This window comes from Maniola hyperantus, chromosome 5, assembly GCF_902806685.2.
Source record: "Maniola hyperantus chromosome 5, iAphHyp1.2, whole genome shotgun sequence".
Classification (NCBI taxonomy): Eukaryota; Metazoa; Arthropoda; class Insecta; order Lepidoptera; family Nymphalidae; genus Maniola; species Maniola hyperantus.
Window position 1 is genome coordinate 7,561,278 of NC_048540.1, and position 21,634 is coordinate 7,582,911.

The 21,634-nt window shown below is 37.8% G+C and overlaps 1 protein-coding gene across 1 annotated transcript; it reads left to right on the top strand.

Annotated features, from left to right (window-relative positions):
* The first annotated feature begins 5,910 nt into the window (after window positions 1-5,910).
* Window positions 5,911-21,509, top strand: LOC117982238 (carboxypeptidase E-like). The gene is made up of 8 exons (XM_034968558.2): window positions 5,911-6,292; window positions 6,481-6,677; window positions 7,140-7,295; window positions 8,381-8,547; window positions 9,555-9,706; window positions 14,698-14,958; window positions 18,728-18,870; window positions 19,777-21,509. Exons 1-8 carry the CDS (start codon window positions 6,073-6,075, stop codon window positions 19,918-19,920), a joined length of 1,440 nt encoding a protein of 479 aa, XP_034824449.1. The 5' UTR covers window positions 5,911-6,072; the 3' UTR covers window positions 19,921-21,509.
* The last annotated feature ends 125 nt before the right edge of the window (window positions 21,510-21,634 follow it).

Genomic DNA, 21,634 nt, shown 5'->3' on the forward strand with positions numbered 1-21,634 from the left:
TTCTCAGGTGATTATAAAATAATATTTTTAAATAAGCGAAAGTTAATTGAATTGAATTAAATTTTCTCAAATTTAATTTAATTTAAACTATAATTGAAAACTTGAAAGTCACTAAATGTCAGAAAATTACGTTTTAAATTAATTACTAGTAGTTTCTATTTTTTTTAGTGGTTAAAATTACAGTGTAATCAAAAATTAATAATTGCGGTTTTATATTGCCAAACTTCTGAACTTCGCAAAAATAAGGTTTTACTTGCCCCTGTAAAATTTATGGTGGTGATGGTTAACTTTATAAACGTTTCAAACAGTGTGAATGGATGGTTCCGTGGTTTTGAAATTATAAAAATTAATCACCTACAAAAATGACTTTAAAATAAGGTAAAAATCATCTTCATTAATATATTCCACATTCCAAAAGGAACAAAATCAGATATTTTATTAATGTTATATTATAGCCATGCTAATCATGAATAATATTCCCATTTCCCCTTCAACTAAGCGTAAAGCTTGTGCTAGGAGTAGGTAGGTACGACAATAGTGCAACGGGTGGAGTTTGAAGTGCCGACCTTTCGTATTTCAGTCCGCGTCTTAACCGTTGAGCTATTTGAAAGTCACTAAATGTCAGAAAATTACGTTTTAAATTAATTACTAGTAGTTTCTATTTTTTTTAGTGGTTAAAATTACAGTGTAATCAAAAATTAATAATTGCGGTTTTATATTGCCAAACTTCTGAACTTCGCAAAAATAAGGTTTTACTTGCCCCTGTAAAATTTATGGTGGTGATGGTTAACTTTATAAACGTTTCAAATAGTGTGAATGTATGGTTCCGTGGTTTTTTAAATTTCAAAACCATTATTCAACCGGATGATTGAATAACGGTTTTGTAATTATAAAAATTAATCACCTACAAAAATGACTTTAAAATAAGGTAAAAATCATCTTCATTAATATATTCCACATTCCAAAAGGAACAAAATCAGATATTTTATTAATGTTATATTATAGCCATGCTAATCATGAATAATATTCCCATTTCCCCTTCAACTTCTGCACCGCCTCCTGACTGGCAAAGAGTACCCCTGATTAGAAACCCAAAAAGAAAAAAAATGGAAAGCTCACCCTCGCCAGATAAAACTGAAACAAGCAACAGCTTTAGTGGATTAGTTGTTGATTTATCTGAAGAACAGTCAAATGAACCAAAGACAAAGAAGCCCAGCAAACCACCACCTATTATCCTGTATGGTATTGAAGATCTGAATAAACTAACTCAACTCCTGGAATCGGTTGCAGATAAATCTCAGTTTAATTACAAAGTTATCAACAGAAATCAATTAAAAATTTTGACCCATGATGCTGATACATACAAGATGTTAATATCTGTAATTCGAGAAAATAGTTTGATTGGACACACATTTAATAGGAAAGATAATAGAAATTACAGAATAGTAATAAGAAACTTACACTATACAACCCCTCTTGTATATCTATACTTCCCCTCTCCAAGCTATTGAGGAAACAGGAAATACAGTGACAGGAGAAATAATAAATGCAAAGTTTGGCCCTGAAAAGAAACCTACCACCACTTTCTTCGCAAATCTTCTACCTGGCCCCAATAATAAGAAAGTTAAAGATTTAAAGGTCATATACCACCAGACAGTAATCATAGAAGATCCAAGGAAACGAAAAACAGTGGTGCAGTGTCAAAGATGCCAACAGTATGGACATACAAAAAACTACTGCATGAAACCCTACCGCTGTGTCAAATGCGCAGGAGCTCACAAAACCTCAACCTGCACAAAGACTGATCGAAATACACCAGCCATGTGTGCTCTATGCCTGGGTCCTCATCCAGCTAACTACAAAGGGTGTGAGGTGTACAAGGAAATCCTCAATAGGAAAACCAAAAAACAATATCCTACACAACAAAGGCAAGACCAAACATACAAAGACAGTAACAATATAAAATCTAATCCAATTAACTTGAATTCTGTCAATAGCAGACCACCACCCAATCGAAACACAAAAGAAAAGAAAACATATGCTGAAGCTACCAACTCAAAGCCACAAGAGTCAGATACACAATCAAATTCATATAAAATATTAGAACACATGTTTATCAAGCAATCTGAAAAAATTGATTTTCTCCTACAACAAATGAGTACTTTACTACAACTCATAACAACGTTAATTTCGAAGACAACAAAATAGGTCTTAAAATAGGTACCTGGAACATAAATGGACTACCTCCTAACAAAGATGAAGTAGAAATACTACTTCATATGCACAAACTTGATATTCTTCTTATATCAGAAACACACTTTGTTAGTAGCAGTCTGATAAAGATAAAAGGATATAATATCTACAACACAAATCATCCAGATGGAACTGCACATGGAGGAACAGCAGTCATCATAAAAACAACAATAGAGCACTACGAACTACCACAATACAGTACTGAAGAAATCCAAGCAACTTCAGTATCTATCTCAGACAGAAATGGCGATTTTAATATCTCAGCTGTTTACTGTCCACCAAAGCATAGAATATCTGAAGAGCAATTTTCAAAGTTCTTTGGTAGCCTTGGAAATCGCTTTGTTGTTGGTGGTGACTGGAATGCCAAGCACCTCCATTGGGGCTCCAGGCTAGTAACCACTCGAGGAAGAGAACTAAAGAAGAGTGTGGATAAAAACGTCCTTATTACTATTGCAACACCAGAACCCACACACTGGCCTACAGACCCAAATAGACTGCCTGATGTTCTAGACTTCTTCATATCTAAGGGACTGTCTCGACTCTTCTTCACAATTAGTTCAACCTTAGATGGTTCCTCTAATCATATCCCAGTGATACTGACCATGAGTGCCCAAGCAATAACCAATATGAAAAGGCTACAACTTTACAACAAAAGAACGGACTGGGAAGCGTTTCGTAGTATAGTTAATGATGAGCTTCAATTAGAAATAGCGCTCAAATCGGAGGAAGACATTGATATTGCTACTACTAAGTTTATGACCACAATTCAGTCAGCTTGTTGGAAGTGTACACCAGAAATCTCCAATTCTTCACCAAGACACAATGCAGTTCCATCGGAAATTAAATTTCAAATCTTGGAAAAAAGAAGACTACGCAGAGTATGGCACAATAGTAGACATCCAGAAGACAAAACAGTACTTAACAAAGCAATTAAGGACCTTAAAGACACCATAGCTAAATCAAAGGATACTTTAACAAAATCATATCTGGAATCGTTGACAGCAACAAGTGCTACTAATTACTCCCTTTATCGTGCTTGCAAAAACCTAAATCAGCCTGCAGACCCTAAGCCACCACTCAGATTGGAGGGCAACATATGGGCTAGAAGTCAGCAACAGAAAGCTGATGCCTTTGGAAACCACCTGGCCCAAATATTCACGCCAAATGAAACTGATCCTGACACTGATGAAACAGAAATAGAAGACGTCCTCGGTCAGCCTTTTCAATTGGATATGCCCATTACGCCAACAAACCCAAGTGAGGTTATCAACATAATAAAACGTATGGATAGCAAGAAAGCGCCTGGCTTTGATCTAATTGATAAAAAAGTCCTATCAGAATTACCCAAAAAAGGTATTGTGTTCCTCACCATTTTGTTTAATGGCATCATTCGTGTTGGCTACTTCCCAGCACTATGGAAGGTCTCACAAATTATAATGATAGCAAAGCCTGGTAAACCTGTCCATGAAGTAACCTCATACAGGCCAATCAGTTTATTACCTGTGACATCAAAAATTTGTGAAAAAGTTGTGTTGCAGAGACTTATGAAGGAACTCTGCTCAAGATGTATCATTCCAGACCATCAATTTGGCTTCCGGCAGCATCATGGAACTGTCGAACAGGTACACAGGGTATGCAGAACAATTAGAGATGCACTTGAACATAAAGAATACTGCTCTTCTGCATTCCTTGACGTGCAGCAAGCATTTGATAAAGTGTGGCATACAGGACTATTGTTCAAAATTAAATCGCTACTACCTCATACATTCTTCGGATTATTGAAATCTTACCTGACTGATAGGATATTTCAAGTCAAGGAAGCCGAATACTACTCTTCGTTTCACCCAATTACAGCTGGTGTGCCACAGGGCTCAGTGCTAGGTCCTGTACTTTACACCATCTATACGAGTGACCTACCTCGAATTGACGATGTTACTGTGGCTACATTCGCAGATGATACCGCTGTACTTGCTCGCAGTGAAAATCCTGACGAAGCTTCGGCTATTCTACAACGTGGTCTAAACGAGATTGACAAATGGCTGTCGAAATGGAGAATAAAAGCTAGCGGTACAAAGTCAGTCCATATAACATTTACTCTTCGTCGAGGAAACTGTCCTCCAGTCTCACTGCGGAACAATCAGCTTCCGCAATGTGACAGTGTTAGATACTTGGGCATGCACCTAGACAGAAGGCTCACCTGGAAAAAACATGTTCAAGCCAAGAGGGATGACATCTATCACCGATATAGAGGACTGTACTGGATGCTCTCAAGGAACTCCAGACTTTCCCTAGACAACAAGCTCCTGATATACAAGACAATAATAAAGCCGATATGGTCATACGGCATTGAGCTCTGGGGATCAGCATGTGACTCCAATATTCAAATTGTACAAAGAGCTCAAAATTACATTTTGAAACAACTATCCAACGCGCCATGGTTCTTGCAGATATCGGAACTCCATGAGCACTTAAATATCAACACAGTAAAGGAAGAGATTAGAAGCTATAGTTGCAACTACAAAACAAGACTTACTAACCATCCAAATCGTCTGGCAGTGCAGTTGACAATGCCGCAGGCGATTCGTCGACTAAAGAGAAAGCATATACTGGATAATTAGCTGAGACCCATGGAGTTTTCCCGCTGGGGAAGTTGTCTCCAATCACGCCAACCTGTCCTCCAACCAATCTGCTCATAGTCCATCGACTGATTGCATGATAAGGCACAAAAAAAAAAAAAATTCCCCTTCAACTAAGCGTAAAGCTTGTGCTAGGAGTAGGTAGGTACGACAATAGTGCAACGGGTGGAGTTTGAAGTGTCGACCTTTCGTATTTCAGTCCGCGTCTTAACCGTTGAGCTATTGAGGCTGTAACTTAGGGTCTAAATAAAAATAGGGGTTTAAACCACGTGGGGTGAAAAAACATTTATCGATTGGCAATAAAAAAATTGGTCAATTTTGATGATTTTTAGGGACGCTCGACCAAAAAATTGACTATGCCAAAATTGTTTTCACAAAAAAAGATCTAAAGGTTTCCAAGACAGTTTCCCTTTATTTTATATCGTTTTGGATCTCCCCTTACTGTCACAGCTAAAAAAACCCACTGTATATACATATAAAAGGAAAAGCTAACAGACTGACTGAGTGACTGACTGACTGATTGAACTATCAACAAACAGCTCAAAATACTGGATTGGGCTGTTTGGCATGTAGATTGTTGATAGCTATTACGATGTAGACATCCACTACGAAAGGATTTTTGAAAATTCAATTATTCTTAAGGCGATAAAATAATAGGGGTCTGAAATTAGTGTGATATACGCGGACAATGTCGCGAGCATAAGCTAGTTAGTACATAAATAGTCCAACTTAAAAACATCTAGTTATGACTTTATTTTTTCTTTTGTATTGTATATAATTTATACAGTAATCTCTAGGAACACCTAACTCAACAACACATACTATAGTTTCGCAAAACAATTTAAACAGTATCCTAAAAACCTCACTATATTATTTTATCAATGCTACCCGTTCTCTAGTGTTTTGTAAAATTATTTTGTAGTTAATAAGGGTAACTTGTATTTTTTTCTTGGCAACACTGCCAAACAATGCTGCCAACATAGACAAAATATCAAATCTGAAATCATTTGCTGTGGCACGGTATCGCGGGAAAATCGATCGATACATTGCACGTGCATTGCACTGTGTGAGGCGTGCGAGACGTGTTATCCAAAAGTTCAGTGTAAAAATTGATTCTGTTGCATTTGTAATGTTTTTATAAAGTTAAATCGTCTTCAAATATTTTAATAATAATCCTATTACGATGGCTACGTACAAAACGTTTTATTTTGCTTTCCTCGCCGTGGCATCTGCTGAATTTGTCTGGAAACATCACAACAATGAAGAACTACCCTTGATTTTAGAAGAAGTTCACGAAAAATGCCCTAATATTACAAGAGTGTACGCTTTGTCGGAGCCCTCTGTGAGAAATGTGCCTCTGTATGTGATTGAGTTTTCTGATAACCCTGGATTCCATCAACCATGTGAGTTTATAATAAAATGTTATCGGAATAATTAATTGATTATTTGTAACTTATTTAAATACCGATAAATATTATTACCTATACCGATAGTTTTTAAAATTTAGAATTTCCAAAAAAAAAAATTTTTTTTTAATGGATTTAGTGTTCGTACCTTATATTATTATATCGATCGTATTTTTATTGCATAGACAAACCAGAAGTAAAATACGTCGGCAATATACATGGAAATGAGGTACTGGGTAGAGAGTTGCTGTTGGGCCTCGCGCACTACCTTTGCGACCAGTACAATAACCATGACGCCCACATAAGAGCACTAATTCACAATACTCGCATACATTTGCTGCCGTCAATGAATCCTGATGGATGGCAATTGGCTACGGATACTGTAAGTTTTATTATCCTATTCATTAGTTTTTTTTTATAAAAAGAATATTAGCCATGTTAAATGACTAATATCCCTTTCCTCTCCAACTAAGCGGCAAGCTTGTGCTAGGAATAGGTACGACAATAGTGCAACGGATGGGGTTTGAACCGTCAACCTTTTGGCTTTCAGTCCACTCCTTTACCCGTTGAGCTATTGAGGCTCTATTCTAGTTATATTTTAAACTAGCTGCCCTGGCGAACTTCGTTCCGCCTAACAGTCTATTCAAATTTTTTAAATTTTTCTCTCCGTAAGAACCATCCTCGTACTTCAAGAAATATTATAAAAAAAGAATTAGCGAAATCGGTTCAGCTGTTCTCGAGATTTGCGATGACCAACACATTTAGTGATTCATTTTTATATTATAGAGATGTATAAAAGTACAGTTTACTTGTAATAAGTATATTAAAAAGAACGTATTTTTAGGGAGGTCAAGACTACCTCATTGGGCGAAATAACAACCATTCTGTGGATTTGAACAGAAATTTCCCTGATTTGGATGCCATTACGTTTGAGTTTGAACGTCAAGGTGTAAGCCATAACAACCATTTACTCAAGGATTTGTCACGTCTTGCTGCTCCAGTAAGTATATCATATAGCTTTACAAGAGGATGCCCGCGACTTCGTACGCGTGGATTTAGGTTTTTTTAATCCCGTTGCAACTTTTTGGGTTTTCGGGATAAAAAGTAGCTTATGTCTTTCCTCGGAATGCAATCTCTGTATCAAAATTTGTCAAAATCGGTTGAACGGATGAGCCGTGAAGATAGACAGACACACTTTCGCATTTATAATATTAGTATGGATATAGCACTAACGCACTTCGCATAGCTTATTACAAATTTCGTAGGGATTGATATCTAATTTTCTTTAAAATAAAATATGTCACTACATCATGTACATACGTATGTCTACGTCACTGTCCTATGTCACTCTGGAATAATGTAGCTTGAAATGAAATGAAAGAATTCTCAAAATCGGTTCAATAGTTCCAGAGATTACTTCCTACAAAACAAACTTACAAATTTACCTCTTTATAATATTAGTAGAGATTTAGTTTTATTATTATACTATTACTACTATTATTATACTATTTAGTATAGATACCTAGTGGTTAATACATCGGCCTCCTACTCGGGAGGTTGGAGGTTCGATCCCGCGCACGCACTTCTAGCTTTTCGGAGCTATGTGCGTCTTAAGCACGGAACAGAAATAAGCAATTAAATATCACTTGCTTTAACTATGAAGGAAAACATCGTGAGGAAACTACATCCCTGAGAGTTCTCCATAAAGTTCTTACAGGAGTGTTGAAGTTCGTCAATCCGCACTTGGCCAGCATGGCGGTCTATCTAAGCTTTTCGTAGATAAAACTTCAAGATTATTGAAAAACTGGTGGGTACTCGGCGTTTGTACAATGCTAAAAAAATTCCATTTTTTTTTCTCGTCTAAAACCATCTTCGCATTATGACCTTTCTAATAAATCAAATCAAATGGTTTATACACTTTTTGATAGTTGGTTGTTGCATTTGTAAGATGATACGCATGATACGCGAACTTAAAACTAAGGCTACGAGCTTACTAATAAAACCAGCACATCAATCGGTTGGATGGTTTCAAAGTCTATAACGGGCTCAGGTGGAAACATATATTAAGATAATGATTTTTCATAGTTGGAACCCGAAACCCGTGCTGTGATGCGATGGATCATGTCCATCCCATTTGTGCTGAGCGCGGCCATGCACGGCGGGGACTTGGTTGCAAATTATCCTTACGATGAGAGCAGGAGTGGAGCTCCCGTCTCTGAATATTCCGCCAGTCCCGACGATGACACCTTCAGGTAACATTTCAATTATCTAGGTTCTAGTCTACTAAATACTAATTTTACGACCTCCCTGGTGCAGTGGTAAGCGCTGTTGTCTTATTAGTGGTAGGTCACGGGTTCGATTCCCGGCAGGAGTTTGGAATTTTATAATTTCTAAATTTCTGGTCTGGTCTGGTGGATGGCTTCGGCCGTGGCTAGTTACCACCCTACCGGCAAAGCTGTGCTACAAGTACCAAGCGATGCCCGCTAGTTCGGCCGTGTGGATTTAGGTTTTATATAAACTTTGTGTGAACTTTGATTTTCCGGGATACGTGCTTAGTGTGAGTATACTTAGCCAAGACATAAGCTACCTACGCAGCTTATGTTACTGTCCAGGTCTTTAACTATACTATCCATGCAAAAAAATAATTTTGAACCGTTGCTCCGTTGCGGCATTATTGAAGGACCAACCAACAAACAAACACATTTTCGCAATTAAAATATGGGAGTGATTGCTGAAAATACAAAGTAGTTGTGACTAAGTAGACGAAACTATGTACTCCGAAGTTTACTACAGAACCCTTAAATAAACTTTTCTTACAGTTTGTCAGTTTGTCATTACTTACAAGATATTACAGAAAAGGACGCACAAGCCGAATGCAACGCATTTTTAGTAAGTAGGTATCCTGAAATTTGCATAGGTAGGTACTTACGTTCTCTACCTACTTATTGATGGTATCATGGGAGTTTTCTTTACGTTCGGCGCGTCCTAACCGCAAAGTGCGATTAGCTATAACTCCACGAATCCGGTCCATACCGGTCCATGTACTCCTCCATTGGATAATGTCCATACGATGAAGATGCTGTGAGTTGTGACACTATAACTATATGTAACTTACCAAGGACGAAAAAAAACACTACTACGCCTATATTATAACATCAACAACGTATCATACCGTCCGTATACAACGGACTCAATAACCGTTTCATTCTTGTTTATTTTGCCTCAGTTTTCGTGTCCTTTACTGGTTTTCTATTACTAGGGAGTTAGCTATGGCGTACGCGAGCGCGCACGCGGACATGGCATCCGCGAGCCGGACGGGATGTCGCATCAGCAGTGACGACACCACCGCTTACAACTTCGGCCAGCAGGGCGGCGTCACCAACGGCGCCGCCTGGTACAGCTTGAAGGGAGGTATGTGCAATGTATTATTTAGTAGTATGTGACTTTTAGAAAGAGCTTTCGGCTTCGTAGAGCGTTGTCTCTGTTACTCATTCCTATGTGACGTTTTGTCGGTCTCAAACAGAGACAACGCTATACGAAACCGCTATCTCTTTCTAAAGGTCGATATACAATATTTCCTGCCGGGTACTGTATAATAACTAGAGATGAGCATTATTGCTACTTTTGAACCATTTTCATTTGGTGAAATTATTTTTTCTTCACAGTGATTTTACAGATGATTTTTTACAGAGGTGATTTTTTATTTTCGCTCTCAGGTAAATTAATTTACCTAAAGTTTAAAACTTAAAGGGTGTCTGGCAGGGGGTTGCCACGACATTAAATGCCTGGCAATGCATCACGTGATTTCTATAACTATTCTGAAGAAAATATAAAAAATTAGACTTAATAATTTGACGTAAGATTTTTACACCTTTATTACCTTTTATCTCCCAAAGCCACCATGATACAAACAAACATACAAACAAACGTTCCTTCCAGTGTTGGGGACAATACGCAGAGAACCTTTCAGCTTTCATAAAATAACGAAGATCTGGCACGCGCTGGCTAAACTATAGGTACCTACCTACGGCTAAACTGTCCATGTGTAAACTATACGGTAATACTCGTAGATCATATCGGGTCATGTAACATGTTTCAAGAAATGACAGATTAGGATCTTTAACGTTAGTTTTAAAATCAGTTGTTTTTGAAGGTTTAACGTCTCATCGACTTATGACCTTCCAACATGCAGCGTAATTTAATCCCATTTCATACATAATAATGATTTTTTTATCGGTCCATTGTTCGCGCTGTGGCTGGAGATGCGGCCAGGTCATTGCCATTTTAAATGCAAAAAAAACATCGATAGGTATTTGATTTTTAAAATAATAGCACCGCACAGCTCCCGCGCTAACCCGGTGACGATGAGCGCGGGTTATGTGCGGGTGTGTGGGGCGTCCCTCCGCCTCATACCCCGATTGCCACCTCGACCTGTCGTGCACTATACCTACCTATTTAGCCATATTTATCCGTGAAGGCGAGGAAATAATAATTTTGTTGATTTATTGGACATAATATTTTTATGTCGTCATGCTAAATGTTATGCGACGATGAATAAATACGCTGGTAATTACGCTTAGATAAGTGCCTAGTCATTTTTCGTTAAAACCAATGTTTATATAATATAGACCGTAGTTATAGTAAGTAGGTACGGTATAAAAGGAAAATGACTGTGATGGATTTATCGTGGCGTCAGCTATAGTCTATTTTCAAAGGCCCAAGTTGCAATGTACGGAGAAGTTAGTAGGTATCCATACGGCCCTCTCTGTTAAGTAATTCCATTCAAAATATGACGAAGGCAAAAAAGTCACTAAGCGTTAACCATTTTGAGTCACCAACCCAACTAATCTTTATCTTGACCCGCACATGGCTCATACAGCATAATATCTATACTTAGTGCGAAATTAGAACACTTACACCGATAAAATGCGGAAGACATTATCATTAGAATTTGCAGTAAAAAAGCGGTACGTGAGAGTCTCTCATCTAGTTTTATAATATATCTTTGGTAGGTATTTTAAGATACGTGATAGTAGCTGTGCTGTGCTTGATATTGTCACAGGTCACGACAGTTATGTACCTAACTTGTAAAAAAATTTTTTACAAAAAAAATAAAAACCGACTTCGATACACAAACACTAAAAATTGAAAAATAATTTAATTTATTACCGAATATCTTATGTATACAAGAGTTAATACTAGCCTTATCTAATTACTATATAAATCATGACCGCGTGGAATGGTGCCAAGAATACTGGCTGCATTTCCGCGCTGGACAGCCAGGCTGATCCGCTGCGCAAAAAATGAGCCAGCCCTTCTGTCACCAGTTGAGGCTATTAATCGCGGTGAAATGTCTCGTAAAAAAATTTTAGCACTAAGACTCCATGGCCCCAGGGTCTCCACGGCAAACGGCACAAAAATGTAACTCTCTATAAGAGAGGCATACTTGCGCCGCTTGCCGTTTTCAGCTGTTTCTGCTGCGGCTCCCGGTCTTGATGCTGTCTTCCTGATATGACACGGGGCCAATGTGTCAACGCAAGTTGCGTCCCACATTAGCGCCCGTCCCCGTTCCCAGGGAACCAGCGTCAATCCATCAGGTCTCTTGCCATCATCCCGACTAATCCCTGCCGGCTCAATGAGCGCAGGAATATTTATGGTGGCAAGAGCTCTTTTAATTGTATCGTTAAGAGAGCCATGCCTAAACAGCCTACCGGAGCTCCTTTGGCAAGAGAGTCCGTGGATTCCAAATTTATCAACCTCTTTTCCACACGGACATCTGTGCTGATGGCACAGTGGTGTTCCCAATCTGAGACCTAGAGCCACACGAAAACTTTCGTTATCTAAAAGTGTGCCGAGATTTTTTGATGGCAAGGCATGCAGCCAATACCCAGATTCCTTTTCGGATAATGCTAGAAGCCTGGCACGATCTCTGTCACTTGTAAGATTTTGAACCAAATTCGTATGTGTCAGTTGAACCAATGGCAAATCCCAAAGTTTTTGTGTAGTACGTTCCTTCGGGATGTCGACATTGGGACATCTGACCTTCCAACTCTCTAGGGCCTCTGTGGCATAGGTCAATGATGAATTGGATTTGAGAATTTGAGAGCTAAGCTCTTTTATACTATGCACAGAGGACAGAAAAGCCGGAAGAGCTACACTGGAAATTTTCCTCACGCCGATGCCACCGTACTTGACCGGTAAAGTTGCTTGGTTCCAGGAGTGCTCATCAAAAGTTAAATTTAGAATTCGTTCTAGTGTACTTTTAAGGGTGGCATCCATGTTATCGAGTAGTCCATGAAATTTCCAAATTGGGCTCGCGCGGAGAATGTAAATTAATTTAGGTACAAAAAGGCAATATTTTAGGATCGAAAATGCAATGTGAGAATTTAGAGTGCCCAATTTGTCGGTATTAGCCGAAAATGTTCTGACTTTTTGATCCAAGAGTGGTTGTATGGATTCATTATAAAGAGGAGCACCGAGAAGGCAAAGTGAACGTTTATCAAGTATTTTAATATTAGAGTTAATATAGTTCCATAATAATATTTTTTGGTGCCGGTGCCAATTAGCTTCAGCTGCGCGAATTGTCTAGACTTCATATTTTTATGAGACTCCACAATGGCACCTCATTGGCACCGACCCCAAAAATATTATTATGGAACTATATTAACTCTTGTATACATAAGATATTCGGTAATAAATTAAATTATTTTTCAATTTTTAGTGTTTGTTTATCGAAGTCGGTTTTTATTTTTTTTGTAAATTTTTTTTATTTCACAATTTTTAGTGGCCCCATGGAATTATGCTATGACTGGTTAAAAATCTACTGTTTACTAAGCTATTACACTGATCGCGAGCAATTTACTCTTATCCGTTGAGGAGTTCCAGTATCTATCTTCGAAGATGTTCATCAGATCTTCACCAAATTTAAATGGGACCAACTTTGAAGTATATATACCCTTTCAAACAAAAAAAGAATTTTCAAAATCGGTCCAGGCGTCTTCGAGTAATCGAGGAACATACATAAAAAATAAAAAATAAATAAAAAAAAAGATTCCGACGAATTGAGAACCTCCTCCTTTTTTTGAAGTCGGTTAACAAAACGTCGAGGCTTCACCTACACTGGCAGGCGTCAAAGGTCTAAGTGGCCTGTGAAACGTTATAGGTTACCTATAGTCCGCGGCGAGTTGATGCCAATCGGGGTATGAGGCGGGGGGACGCCCGCACACCTGCAAGTCGCCCGCGCTCACCCGCACCGAGTTAGCGCGGGGAGTGTGCGGGACGTTGCCTACCTAAGCAATATCGACCTGTCGCGTGCTAAATCTTTGATTTAATGGCACTCCTAATATTTGACAGATGTCGATTCAGGATCAAACCGGGAGTTCCTCAGTCTAGTTCACTCTTGTAATAACCCGTAATAGTTACTTGGGCTAAATGAGATAATTTGTTGCCGTTTATGAACAGGAAACGTGGAGCATAATTGCTTCTACTCGTACTCGTGACATTTTTATGCGGTTAGCCATGAGATGTGAACGGGTTTCGTAATGTTCATTCACTACAATTGTCCATGTTTCCAAGTTTTGATTGGCGATTGGATTATGGTTGTCAAATTAGGACGAAAGGGACGTAGTCACAATATTAATACACAAAATTGCCTTCAGAAAATAGTGCCTAACTACTCTTTTTAGATAGACATACTTAATAGATTTAAAATGAACGGGACATGGAACTTGTAAAAATAAAATAGTTCAAGTACGTTATTTGTTATTGGTTAGAACTTACCTACAGTTATTGTTTAATTTAGTTATTGTCTCCGTCTTACATTATTTAACTTTTAGTCATCTAGTTCCTTTCATTAACGTGTATAGTATTAATTAGCAAGTAACTCATAATATTACCTACCTAGGTTATCACTTTCAGACGTGATATATATATTGGTTAAGGGTAGCCTGTACGTGGTAGGTACCTTTCTATGTATCTACCTGTACTACCTAGTTTCCTATGCTTTTTTCAGTGAACTATAAAAATGTTTACAAATGTTTTTGTTCCTTCACTTGTTTAGATAGTTTAAGTTGTATTAAAATAATAGTTTAAAAAGCCATGTCAAGCATGACCAATATTTCTCTTTTCCCTCCAATAAGATTTTCGAATTTCAGTCCATCCTAGAAAAAAATGAAGTTTACCAAGATTGAAAAAACTATGGATAGCTCGTCTAGCTATAGTCCACGACAGGTCGAGATGGCAATCGGGGTATGAAACGGGGGACCCCGCACACCCGCATGTCAACTGGGCTCGCCCGCACCGGGTTTAGCGCGGGGGCTGTGCGGGCGTGCGGGGTGTTCCCTACTATAATATCGCGTGGTCGCGTACTATAATAAATATTTCATAAATTTTTCCCATTTTAGGTATGCAAGATTTTAACTATTTAGCAACAAACGCATTCGAAATCACACTTGAATTGGGCTGCCAGAAGTATACAGCTGAGAGGGATTTGGAGAAAGAATGGATCCGAAATAAGGATGCTCTGCTGGCGTTCATATGGAAGGCGCATACGGGAGTCAAGGGCATCGTTAGTGACGACTCCGGATTCATCCAGAATGCCATAATTTCCGTCGTCAATATCACCGGACCTGTACCACGACCTATACGACATGACATCACAACTGGTAAGAGATTTTTAGTGTTTGTTTTAGAATTATATTATGCACAACCCTTAAGGCCCGCCATACACGGACTGCTCGAGCGGTTAGCCAGTGATCAACATACAAGTACCGCTCGAGCAGTCAGAGTCAACAGCTTGAAGCTGCCATCGAGCAGTTAGCTTAACTGTTTGATGGCAGCTTCAAGCTGCCAAGCAATTTCAATGCGGGCGGGAAGCGTGCGCGACGTGGAATGAGGAGCGCAGGCGAAGGTAACTGCTCGAGAGCGGTCGACAGCTTGAGCAGTCAGTGTATGCCTGGCGACTGCTTGACCGCCCAACCGCCCGAAGCAGTTGCAACTGCTTGAGTGGTTCGTGTATGTACGTACGTAGAAGTCTGTAGTTCAACACGCAGTCGCGGCAGTCCATCCTGACTGCTTCAAGCTGTCCGTGTATGGCTGGTTTAAGAGCTTCCGAGACGGTCAAGCCACTTATCGGGCGCATCAAGCACCTTGATCAAGCAAAACAAATCTACGTGCTTGACGTCACGCCGCTTGAGCGTCTCGGAACCTCTTTACATTCCATGCAAGCAATCCTACTTCCTAGCACCAAAACTATGTTCATTGATATAATTATGGGACTTCAGGGACGTATTACACTATAATTTTTTTACAAAACTCTGTATTGTATAATACAGATGCGAAGGGGATTATTATTATCTTCGACAACAAGTGACATAATGTACGATGGCTCATGAATATGGCTACAATATCGGTCCATCTGTTTTACAATTATGTGCATCCTGTTACTGATAACAAACGAGTGGGTATGTTATCTGGCCAATCAATAATTATGCATTGGACAATACTGAACGAGACACCAGTTAACAAATTATATTGCTACGAAAAAAATAATTCAACATTACACTTATTTTTAGACATTTGACATTTAGAGGTAGGTACCTACCTATGTGATACAATTATTTACCCACGATTGCTTTGGAATTGCTATTGCTGAATATCAGTGGCATTCTGATTAAATTTTATTTCTACTGTTTTCTTGGACATTTCGATTATGTATTAATATTCTGAACTTTTCCTACCAATCAAGTAAATTAGCCTAAGTTCCCAACTTTGTTTTTATACGCCGATGCGTCAGAACTTTAAATTCATAATTATGTAGACTGTATGTAATTAATTTGTAAATGTAGTACATCTATAAAACTTGTAATGGAGAACCATAGTAAATAGAGATTCTTTCGTAGAGCTCAGAATAGTGCAAAAAGTATTATTAAGTACCTACTAACTTAAGGTGCATATACCTAGACTTTGCTAGACCTTTCTTAGTGGTGGCTTAGGTACGTTACAGAGAAAACTTCTACTTCTATAGACCCAGAGATTTCACCTGCAGCTTTACATTGATAGGCATATTACACAGAAATTACTTTAGCAAAACCAGGATAGCGAAGCTAAATAAGTTGATCCACTATAGCTACATTTATAACTAAACTGTTACGACAATTCCCAAAAGTTTTTTTTCACGGATGCGGAACACGTGGGCGACAGGTGGTCGTTACGCCTGTTTACCTTCCCCGGCTGTTCATTACCCTCCTCCTAAATGCCAACAAAAGGTTAAAAATTACTTCAAAGACTAGCTATCATTAAATTAATCGAGTATAATATTATGTCCATAGTTCTATAACAAAAAATATTATGAAACGTGAGAGTGATTTCTTTCATTGGATAACTTTCTTTAGCAAAACCTGTAGGTAACGTAATTGCAACATGTAAGTAATTGAACTATATTCAACCATTTTATAATCAAGCCATTATTACATTGGAGATACTTAGCCATTTAGTAGGTACACTATGCCCCTATTTGGTGACCGGAATGTCAACAAGATGTATTGTTTCGTGCATGGAATAAATGGTCGTTTGCATTCGGGTTATTCAATTAGTGGGAGTGAAATAATACCAGTGTCTTTGTATGTTTTACGAATTCTCGGTCATTTCGTTGCTTTCAAAGATTTAATGTCCAGAGTATAGATTACCTTCGTAGATATTAGGTATAGGTACTTAATGGTAACCGCGATCTCCAATTTCGCTACCCAATCATCGTCTTTCAATTACCTCGACATAGAACTACGTTACCACGATACCGATTTTCGTAACTTCGACATCGACTATCATTACCTCGAAGTCAACTTTCGTATCCTCGACATCAAATAACGTTTCATCGACATCAACTTTCGTGACTTCAAAATTCGAAATCGACTTTCGTAACCTCGATATCGATCTTCGTTACCTCGAAGTCGACCTACGTTTCCTCGACATCAACACTATACCTCGACATCAACTTTCATAACCTTGACATCGACCTTCGTTACCTCAACATCGACCTTCGTTACTTTAACATCGACCTTGGTTACCTCAACATCGACCTTCATTACCTCGACAGTCGACCTTCGTTACCTCGACATCGACTTTCATTACCTCGACAGTCAACTGAGTCGAAATCAACCATCGTTACCTCGACAATCGACATCGACCTTTGTTACCTCGACAGCCGACATCGAGCTTCATTCCCTTGACAGTCGACGTCGAGTATCATTAGATCGACAGACGTCATCGACCTTCGTTTCCTCGACGGTCGACATTGGCCTTAGTTACCCCGACAGTCAACGTCGACCTTCGTTACCTCGACATCGACATTCGTTAATAGGTGCATTATATTTTTAATAGGAAAATTTAAATGTATCTAATTGCTTACTCAGTTATTTGTGTATATCTACTTCCTTATTAAGATATCATTGTCTGGGATATAATAAACCAAGTTATTTTGAATACCTCTAAACGAGTTTTATAATAATCTTTTACAGTTTTTTGTATTTAAGTATACAATACTTAATGTATACAACTTAGTATCTGTTATTATTAAATGATTGATTTTATAATTATTTTATACTACTTAATGGACACAGCTATTACGTTATAGATTTATAATTTGACTGTCAATTCTAGAACGTTACCTACCTGTTTAATTGTGATACGTTTTAATGCATGATTGTTCGACGACTAGGAATAATGTCGTCCCCACAATAATGATAACGGGGTCTAAATTGCATCCACTTGCCTAGAAGATACATAATTGTTTTTAACTTTTGCTTTGAATAATGACGAAAATGTGACCCATCAATTACTTAAGTTTAGTTTAGACTTTCTTCATTAATCACTAACTACCAAATTTACCAAAGTTAAACATTACCAAAGATTTCAGTCTCCGCTTTTGAAAATACGAATGTATGAGCTTTACCTATCTGGAGTTTAAAAAAATTAAATAGGCTAAAAATCTCCATGTTTTATAACATCTTTAAGTTAAGGCACAGTTCGCGACAGTTAGGGAACTTGTAACAAATCCTCGAGGCTTCGATGTCACCGGCAGGCATCAACTGTTACGTACATTTAAGGTTAGGTAGGCTATAAAACGACTATTTTTCTTTCATTTCACGTCACCCATAGCCCAATATGATAATAGCCCAGGGTGAAAAAGTGGGGAGTGTTTTAGATCGCCTAAAAATGTCGTGTGTAGGTCGGCTCCTAGATTGGCTGGCATGCATGCATCCGATATCTCCTAGATACTGTACATCCCATGTGTAGGGACCACCCAAGATTGCTTCAATCTAGCTGCCTCCTAAATCGGCCCTGCCGCGGTGTCGTGAATGCTTCAGGATCCTCCGAGAGTTCCCTCGTTCAAGTTCACTCTGGTTAAGGCTATAATAATATACCTATTGTCACCAGGAGCGTATGGTGACTACTACCGACTGCTGACTCCGGGCCACTACGAGGTGACGGCGAGCAAGCCGGGGTACTTCCCCGTGCCGCGGGTGGTTACTGTACCCCACCACCAGACCTCTGCCAAAATACTTAACTTCAAACTTGAGGTAAGATTTACTTTACTTTGTTCAAACTAACATAAGTAGTAAAAAATAAATATCTAAAGAAACGATTTTGAACCTTATTCGCCCTTATTGAGTCTTTCCTTCTTTCTTGTTTCGCCTTCTTTTTGTACATTATTATGTAAGGCATTACCTTTTTTTACTGTATGATTTCGTGCGAGCAGCTAAAAATATCTTAGAAATGAACGTATTGAAGTAGAGAAATATCTCGATTGATATAAGAGTAGGTATTAATCGTCGGTTTACACCCCCGGTCGGTTTAAACTCTGACGTCATTGAGTGGGAACCAATATTGACGTCAATTGAGTTCTCAATAATTGGTTTTACAGCGTGGGCGCGTGCTTCAATATTTGATAGCTGAGCGTTAGTATTAATTCAATGTAGCTAAGCAATATTTTCGTCACTTTTACTTTCGACTAACGCGAATTTCCTCCTATTTGGGAGGTCGAGGGTTCGATCCCGGGCACGAACCTCTAACTTTTCGGAGTTATGTGTGTTTTAAGCAACTCACTCACAACGGTGAAGGAAAACATCGCGAGGAAACCTGCATGCCGGAGTTTGCCATAAATGATAATGATAATTACATCTTAATAGGGGGGGGGGGGGGGATCTTCTAAAGATACCCGATGTAGTGGGAAAGACATCGTGTTATGCAGGATTTCTACCCAATAAAACTCGGTGGCCACCCTCAGCGGTTATTGCTCCTCCTCCGGCTCCAAGATCTCTCATGAACACATCTCACATGCCCCACTTGCGCGACGACGCCCATTGGGCGCGTCCCAGCGAAGATAGCTCTCTGTCTCTTGTACGATGATACGGTACCCTCCGTACTTGAGTCCGACTTGCACTTGACCGATTTTTAATTAATTTTTCTAATACGACTTGTTTCAGCCTACAACGACCTGGTTCGACGATTACACGACGTTCGGACTGTACCCGCACGGGCTCCGCGACGGCCAGCCGCGCATCTACAAACGATCCATTTACCAGCAGATCACGGACTCGCTATTGAACAATAAACAAGTTAAACATTAAACTATGGCGTTAATCCCGGGGTACGCTTCACGAATTTGCTAAACATGAAACCGATTTACAAGGAGCTTAATTTGATATTTTTTGAATTTCTTTTTTAACAAAAAATTATAATTTTTTAAAGCACTGGAGCCGCGCTACCTCCATACCCGATGTTAATTATGAGATTCGGCACGTTTATTTTCAATTTTCATTGTATTTTTTGTAGTTACATGATTTTCACCTGAATGTAATGAATTGGTCTGGTTGTTTTAATTATTATTTGTAATAATATTTTAATTCTCTTTCCATATGAGTTTCAATTAGGCGTGTTTGTTTTTAAATAGGGTTGTGTTATGTAGACCGGGTTTAAGAAATATATATACTGACAACTTTTTGCGAAAAATATATTTGTATAAATAAAAATAGTAAATATGCTATAAAATTCCATAATAATATCTAATTTTAGTTTAATATGCATTAAAATAATTATATTATATTTATTGATGTACATTTATACAGTTTATTTAGAGTAATAAATAAATGGTATTTGGATAATGTTGGCACTTGTTCAATTTAGCTCTTGTTTTGGTGGGCACAGAAAAATAAAATACATAGCGCGAAAATTTTGAAAATTCCATTTTTTAAGTGGAACGTTACATTGTGCCCCGTGTTACCCCCACTGTCCCTAATCAATTCATAGGCATATTTTCCATGAAGATGGTTAGAGTCAAGTTTTATGTCCCATATAGGTAATGTTTTTCTTTACAATAATATTATGTTCATTCACACTACGCAAACACAAAAGTTTGTCGTTTTTGATTCCCTTCATTGATTAATCGAAATGTGCCATAGCTCAATAATAATTTGTTCCTAATAGCGGAAATTGCCTCCTAGTTTAAATTTAATTAAAATAATTTTCAATAAGTTCTATGTGATTATTATTATATTATATTTCCTCTTCTTTCTATTATATTATATTTAGAAAATATCAAATACCTATGCGAAAATGTTATAGATAGTAAGGTCGTGAATATGAACATTAGTATTAATATAGTAAATACGTGAAAGTTACCATTTCTTTGTAGTCTTTTATTATAGGTACCTACAGTTAATTTTTATCACAACCTTTTCTAGTCTCACCTTTGATCTGAAGCTTACAATATTATAATTATAAAACATGTTTGAAATAGGTATGTACAAAAATGAAATAATTCTTTATCCTCAGGAATATTAAATAACAAAAATATTTTTGCTTTTTTAACTGTCCCATTGTTTAATAAATGCATATTTTTGAAGTGCAATATTTTTAAAATAAAATAAGCAACAGCAACGTGCAAATCACATGATAAATTACATTTTAATAACCATAAATTCATTATTATAATACTCCATTAAAATTAATAATAAAAGAAAATTGTAATTCAAGTTTTTTTTATTTCATTAAATTTTCACGGTTGTAGTATGACTTGTTGCATTTTATAATTGCATTCGATTTGGTACGTAAGATAAGTAGTGTGTGCATAATTTTAATAGGTAATATTTCTTTGGTTTTTAAAATAATTCTGTGGTGTACAAAAACTTCATCAATAAAATACTATGCGAAAATCGTTTTTGAGTTTATTTTTTTCAACTTTACATAAAAACATTTTTGTCTTAAAACAGGATTAAAAACTTGCCAACCCTGCCTATAGTACAGATAGCTGGAAAATTAGGAGCATGCGATTATTTTCTCAAT

Coding starts and splice junctions, on each gene's coding strand:
- LOC117982238 (XM_034968558.2), top strand. CDS start 6,073: ATGGCTACGTACAAAACGTTTTATTTTGCTTTCCTCGCCGTGGCATCT. Junction 6,678..7,139: donor GGCAATTGGCTACGGATACT/GTAAGTTTTATT, acceptor ACGTATTTTTAG/GGAGGTCAAGACTACCTCAT. Junction 9,707..14,697: donor CTGGTACAGCTTGAAGGGAG/GTATGTGCAATG, acceptor TTCCCATTTTAG/GTATGCAAGATTTTAACTAT.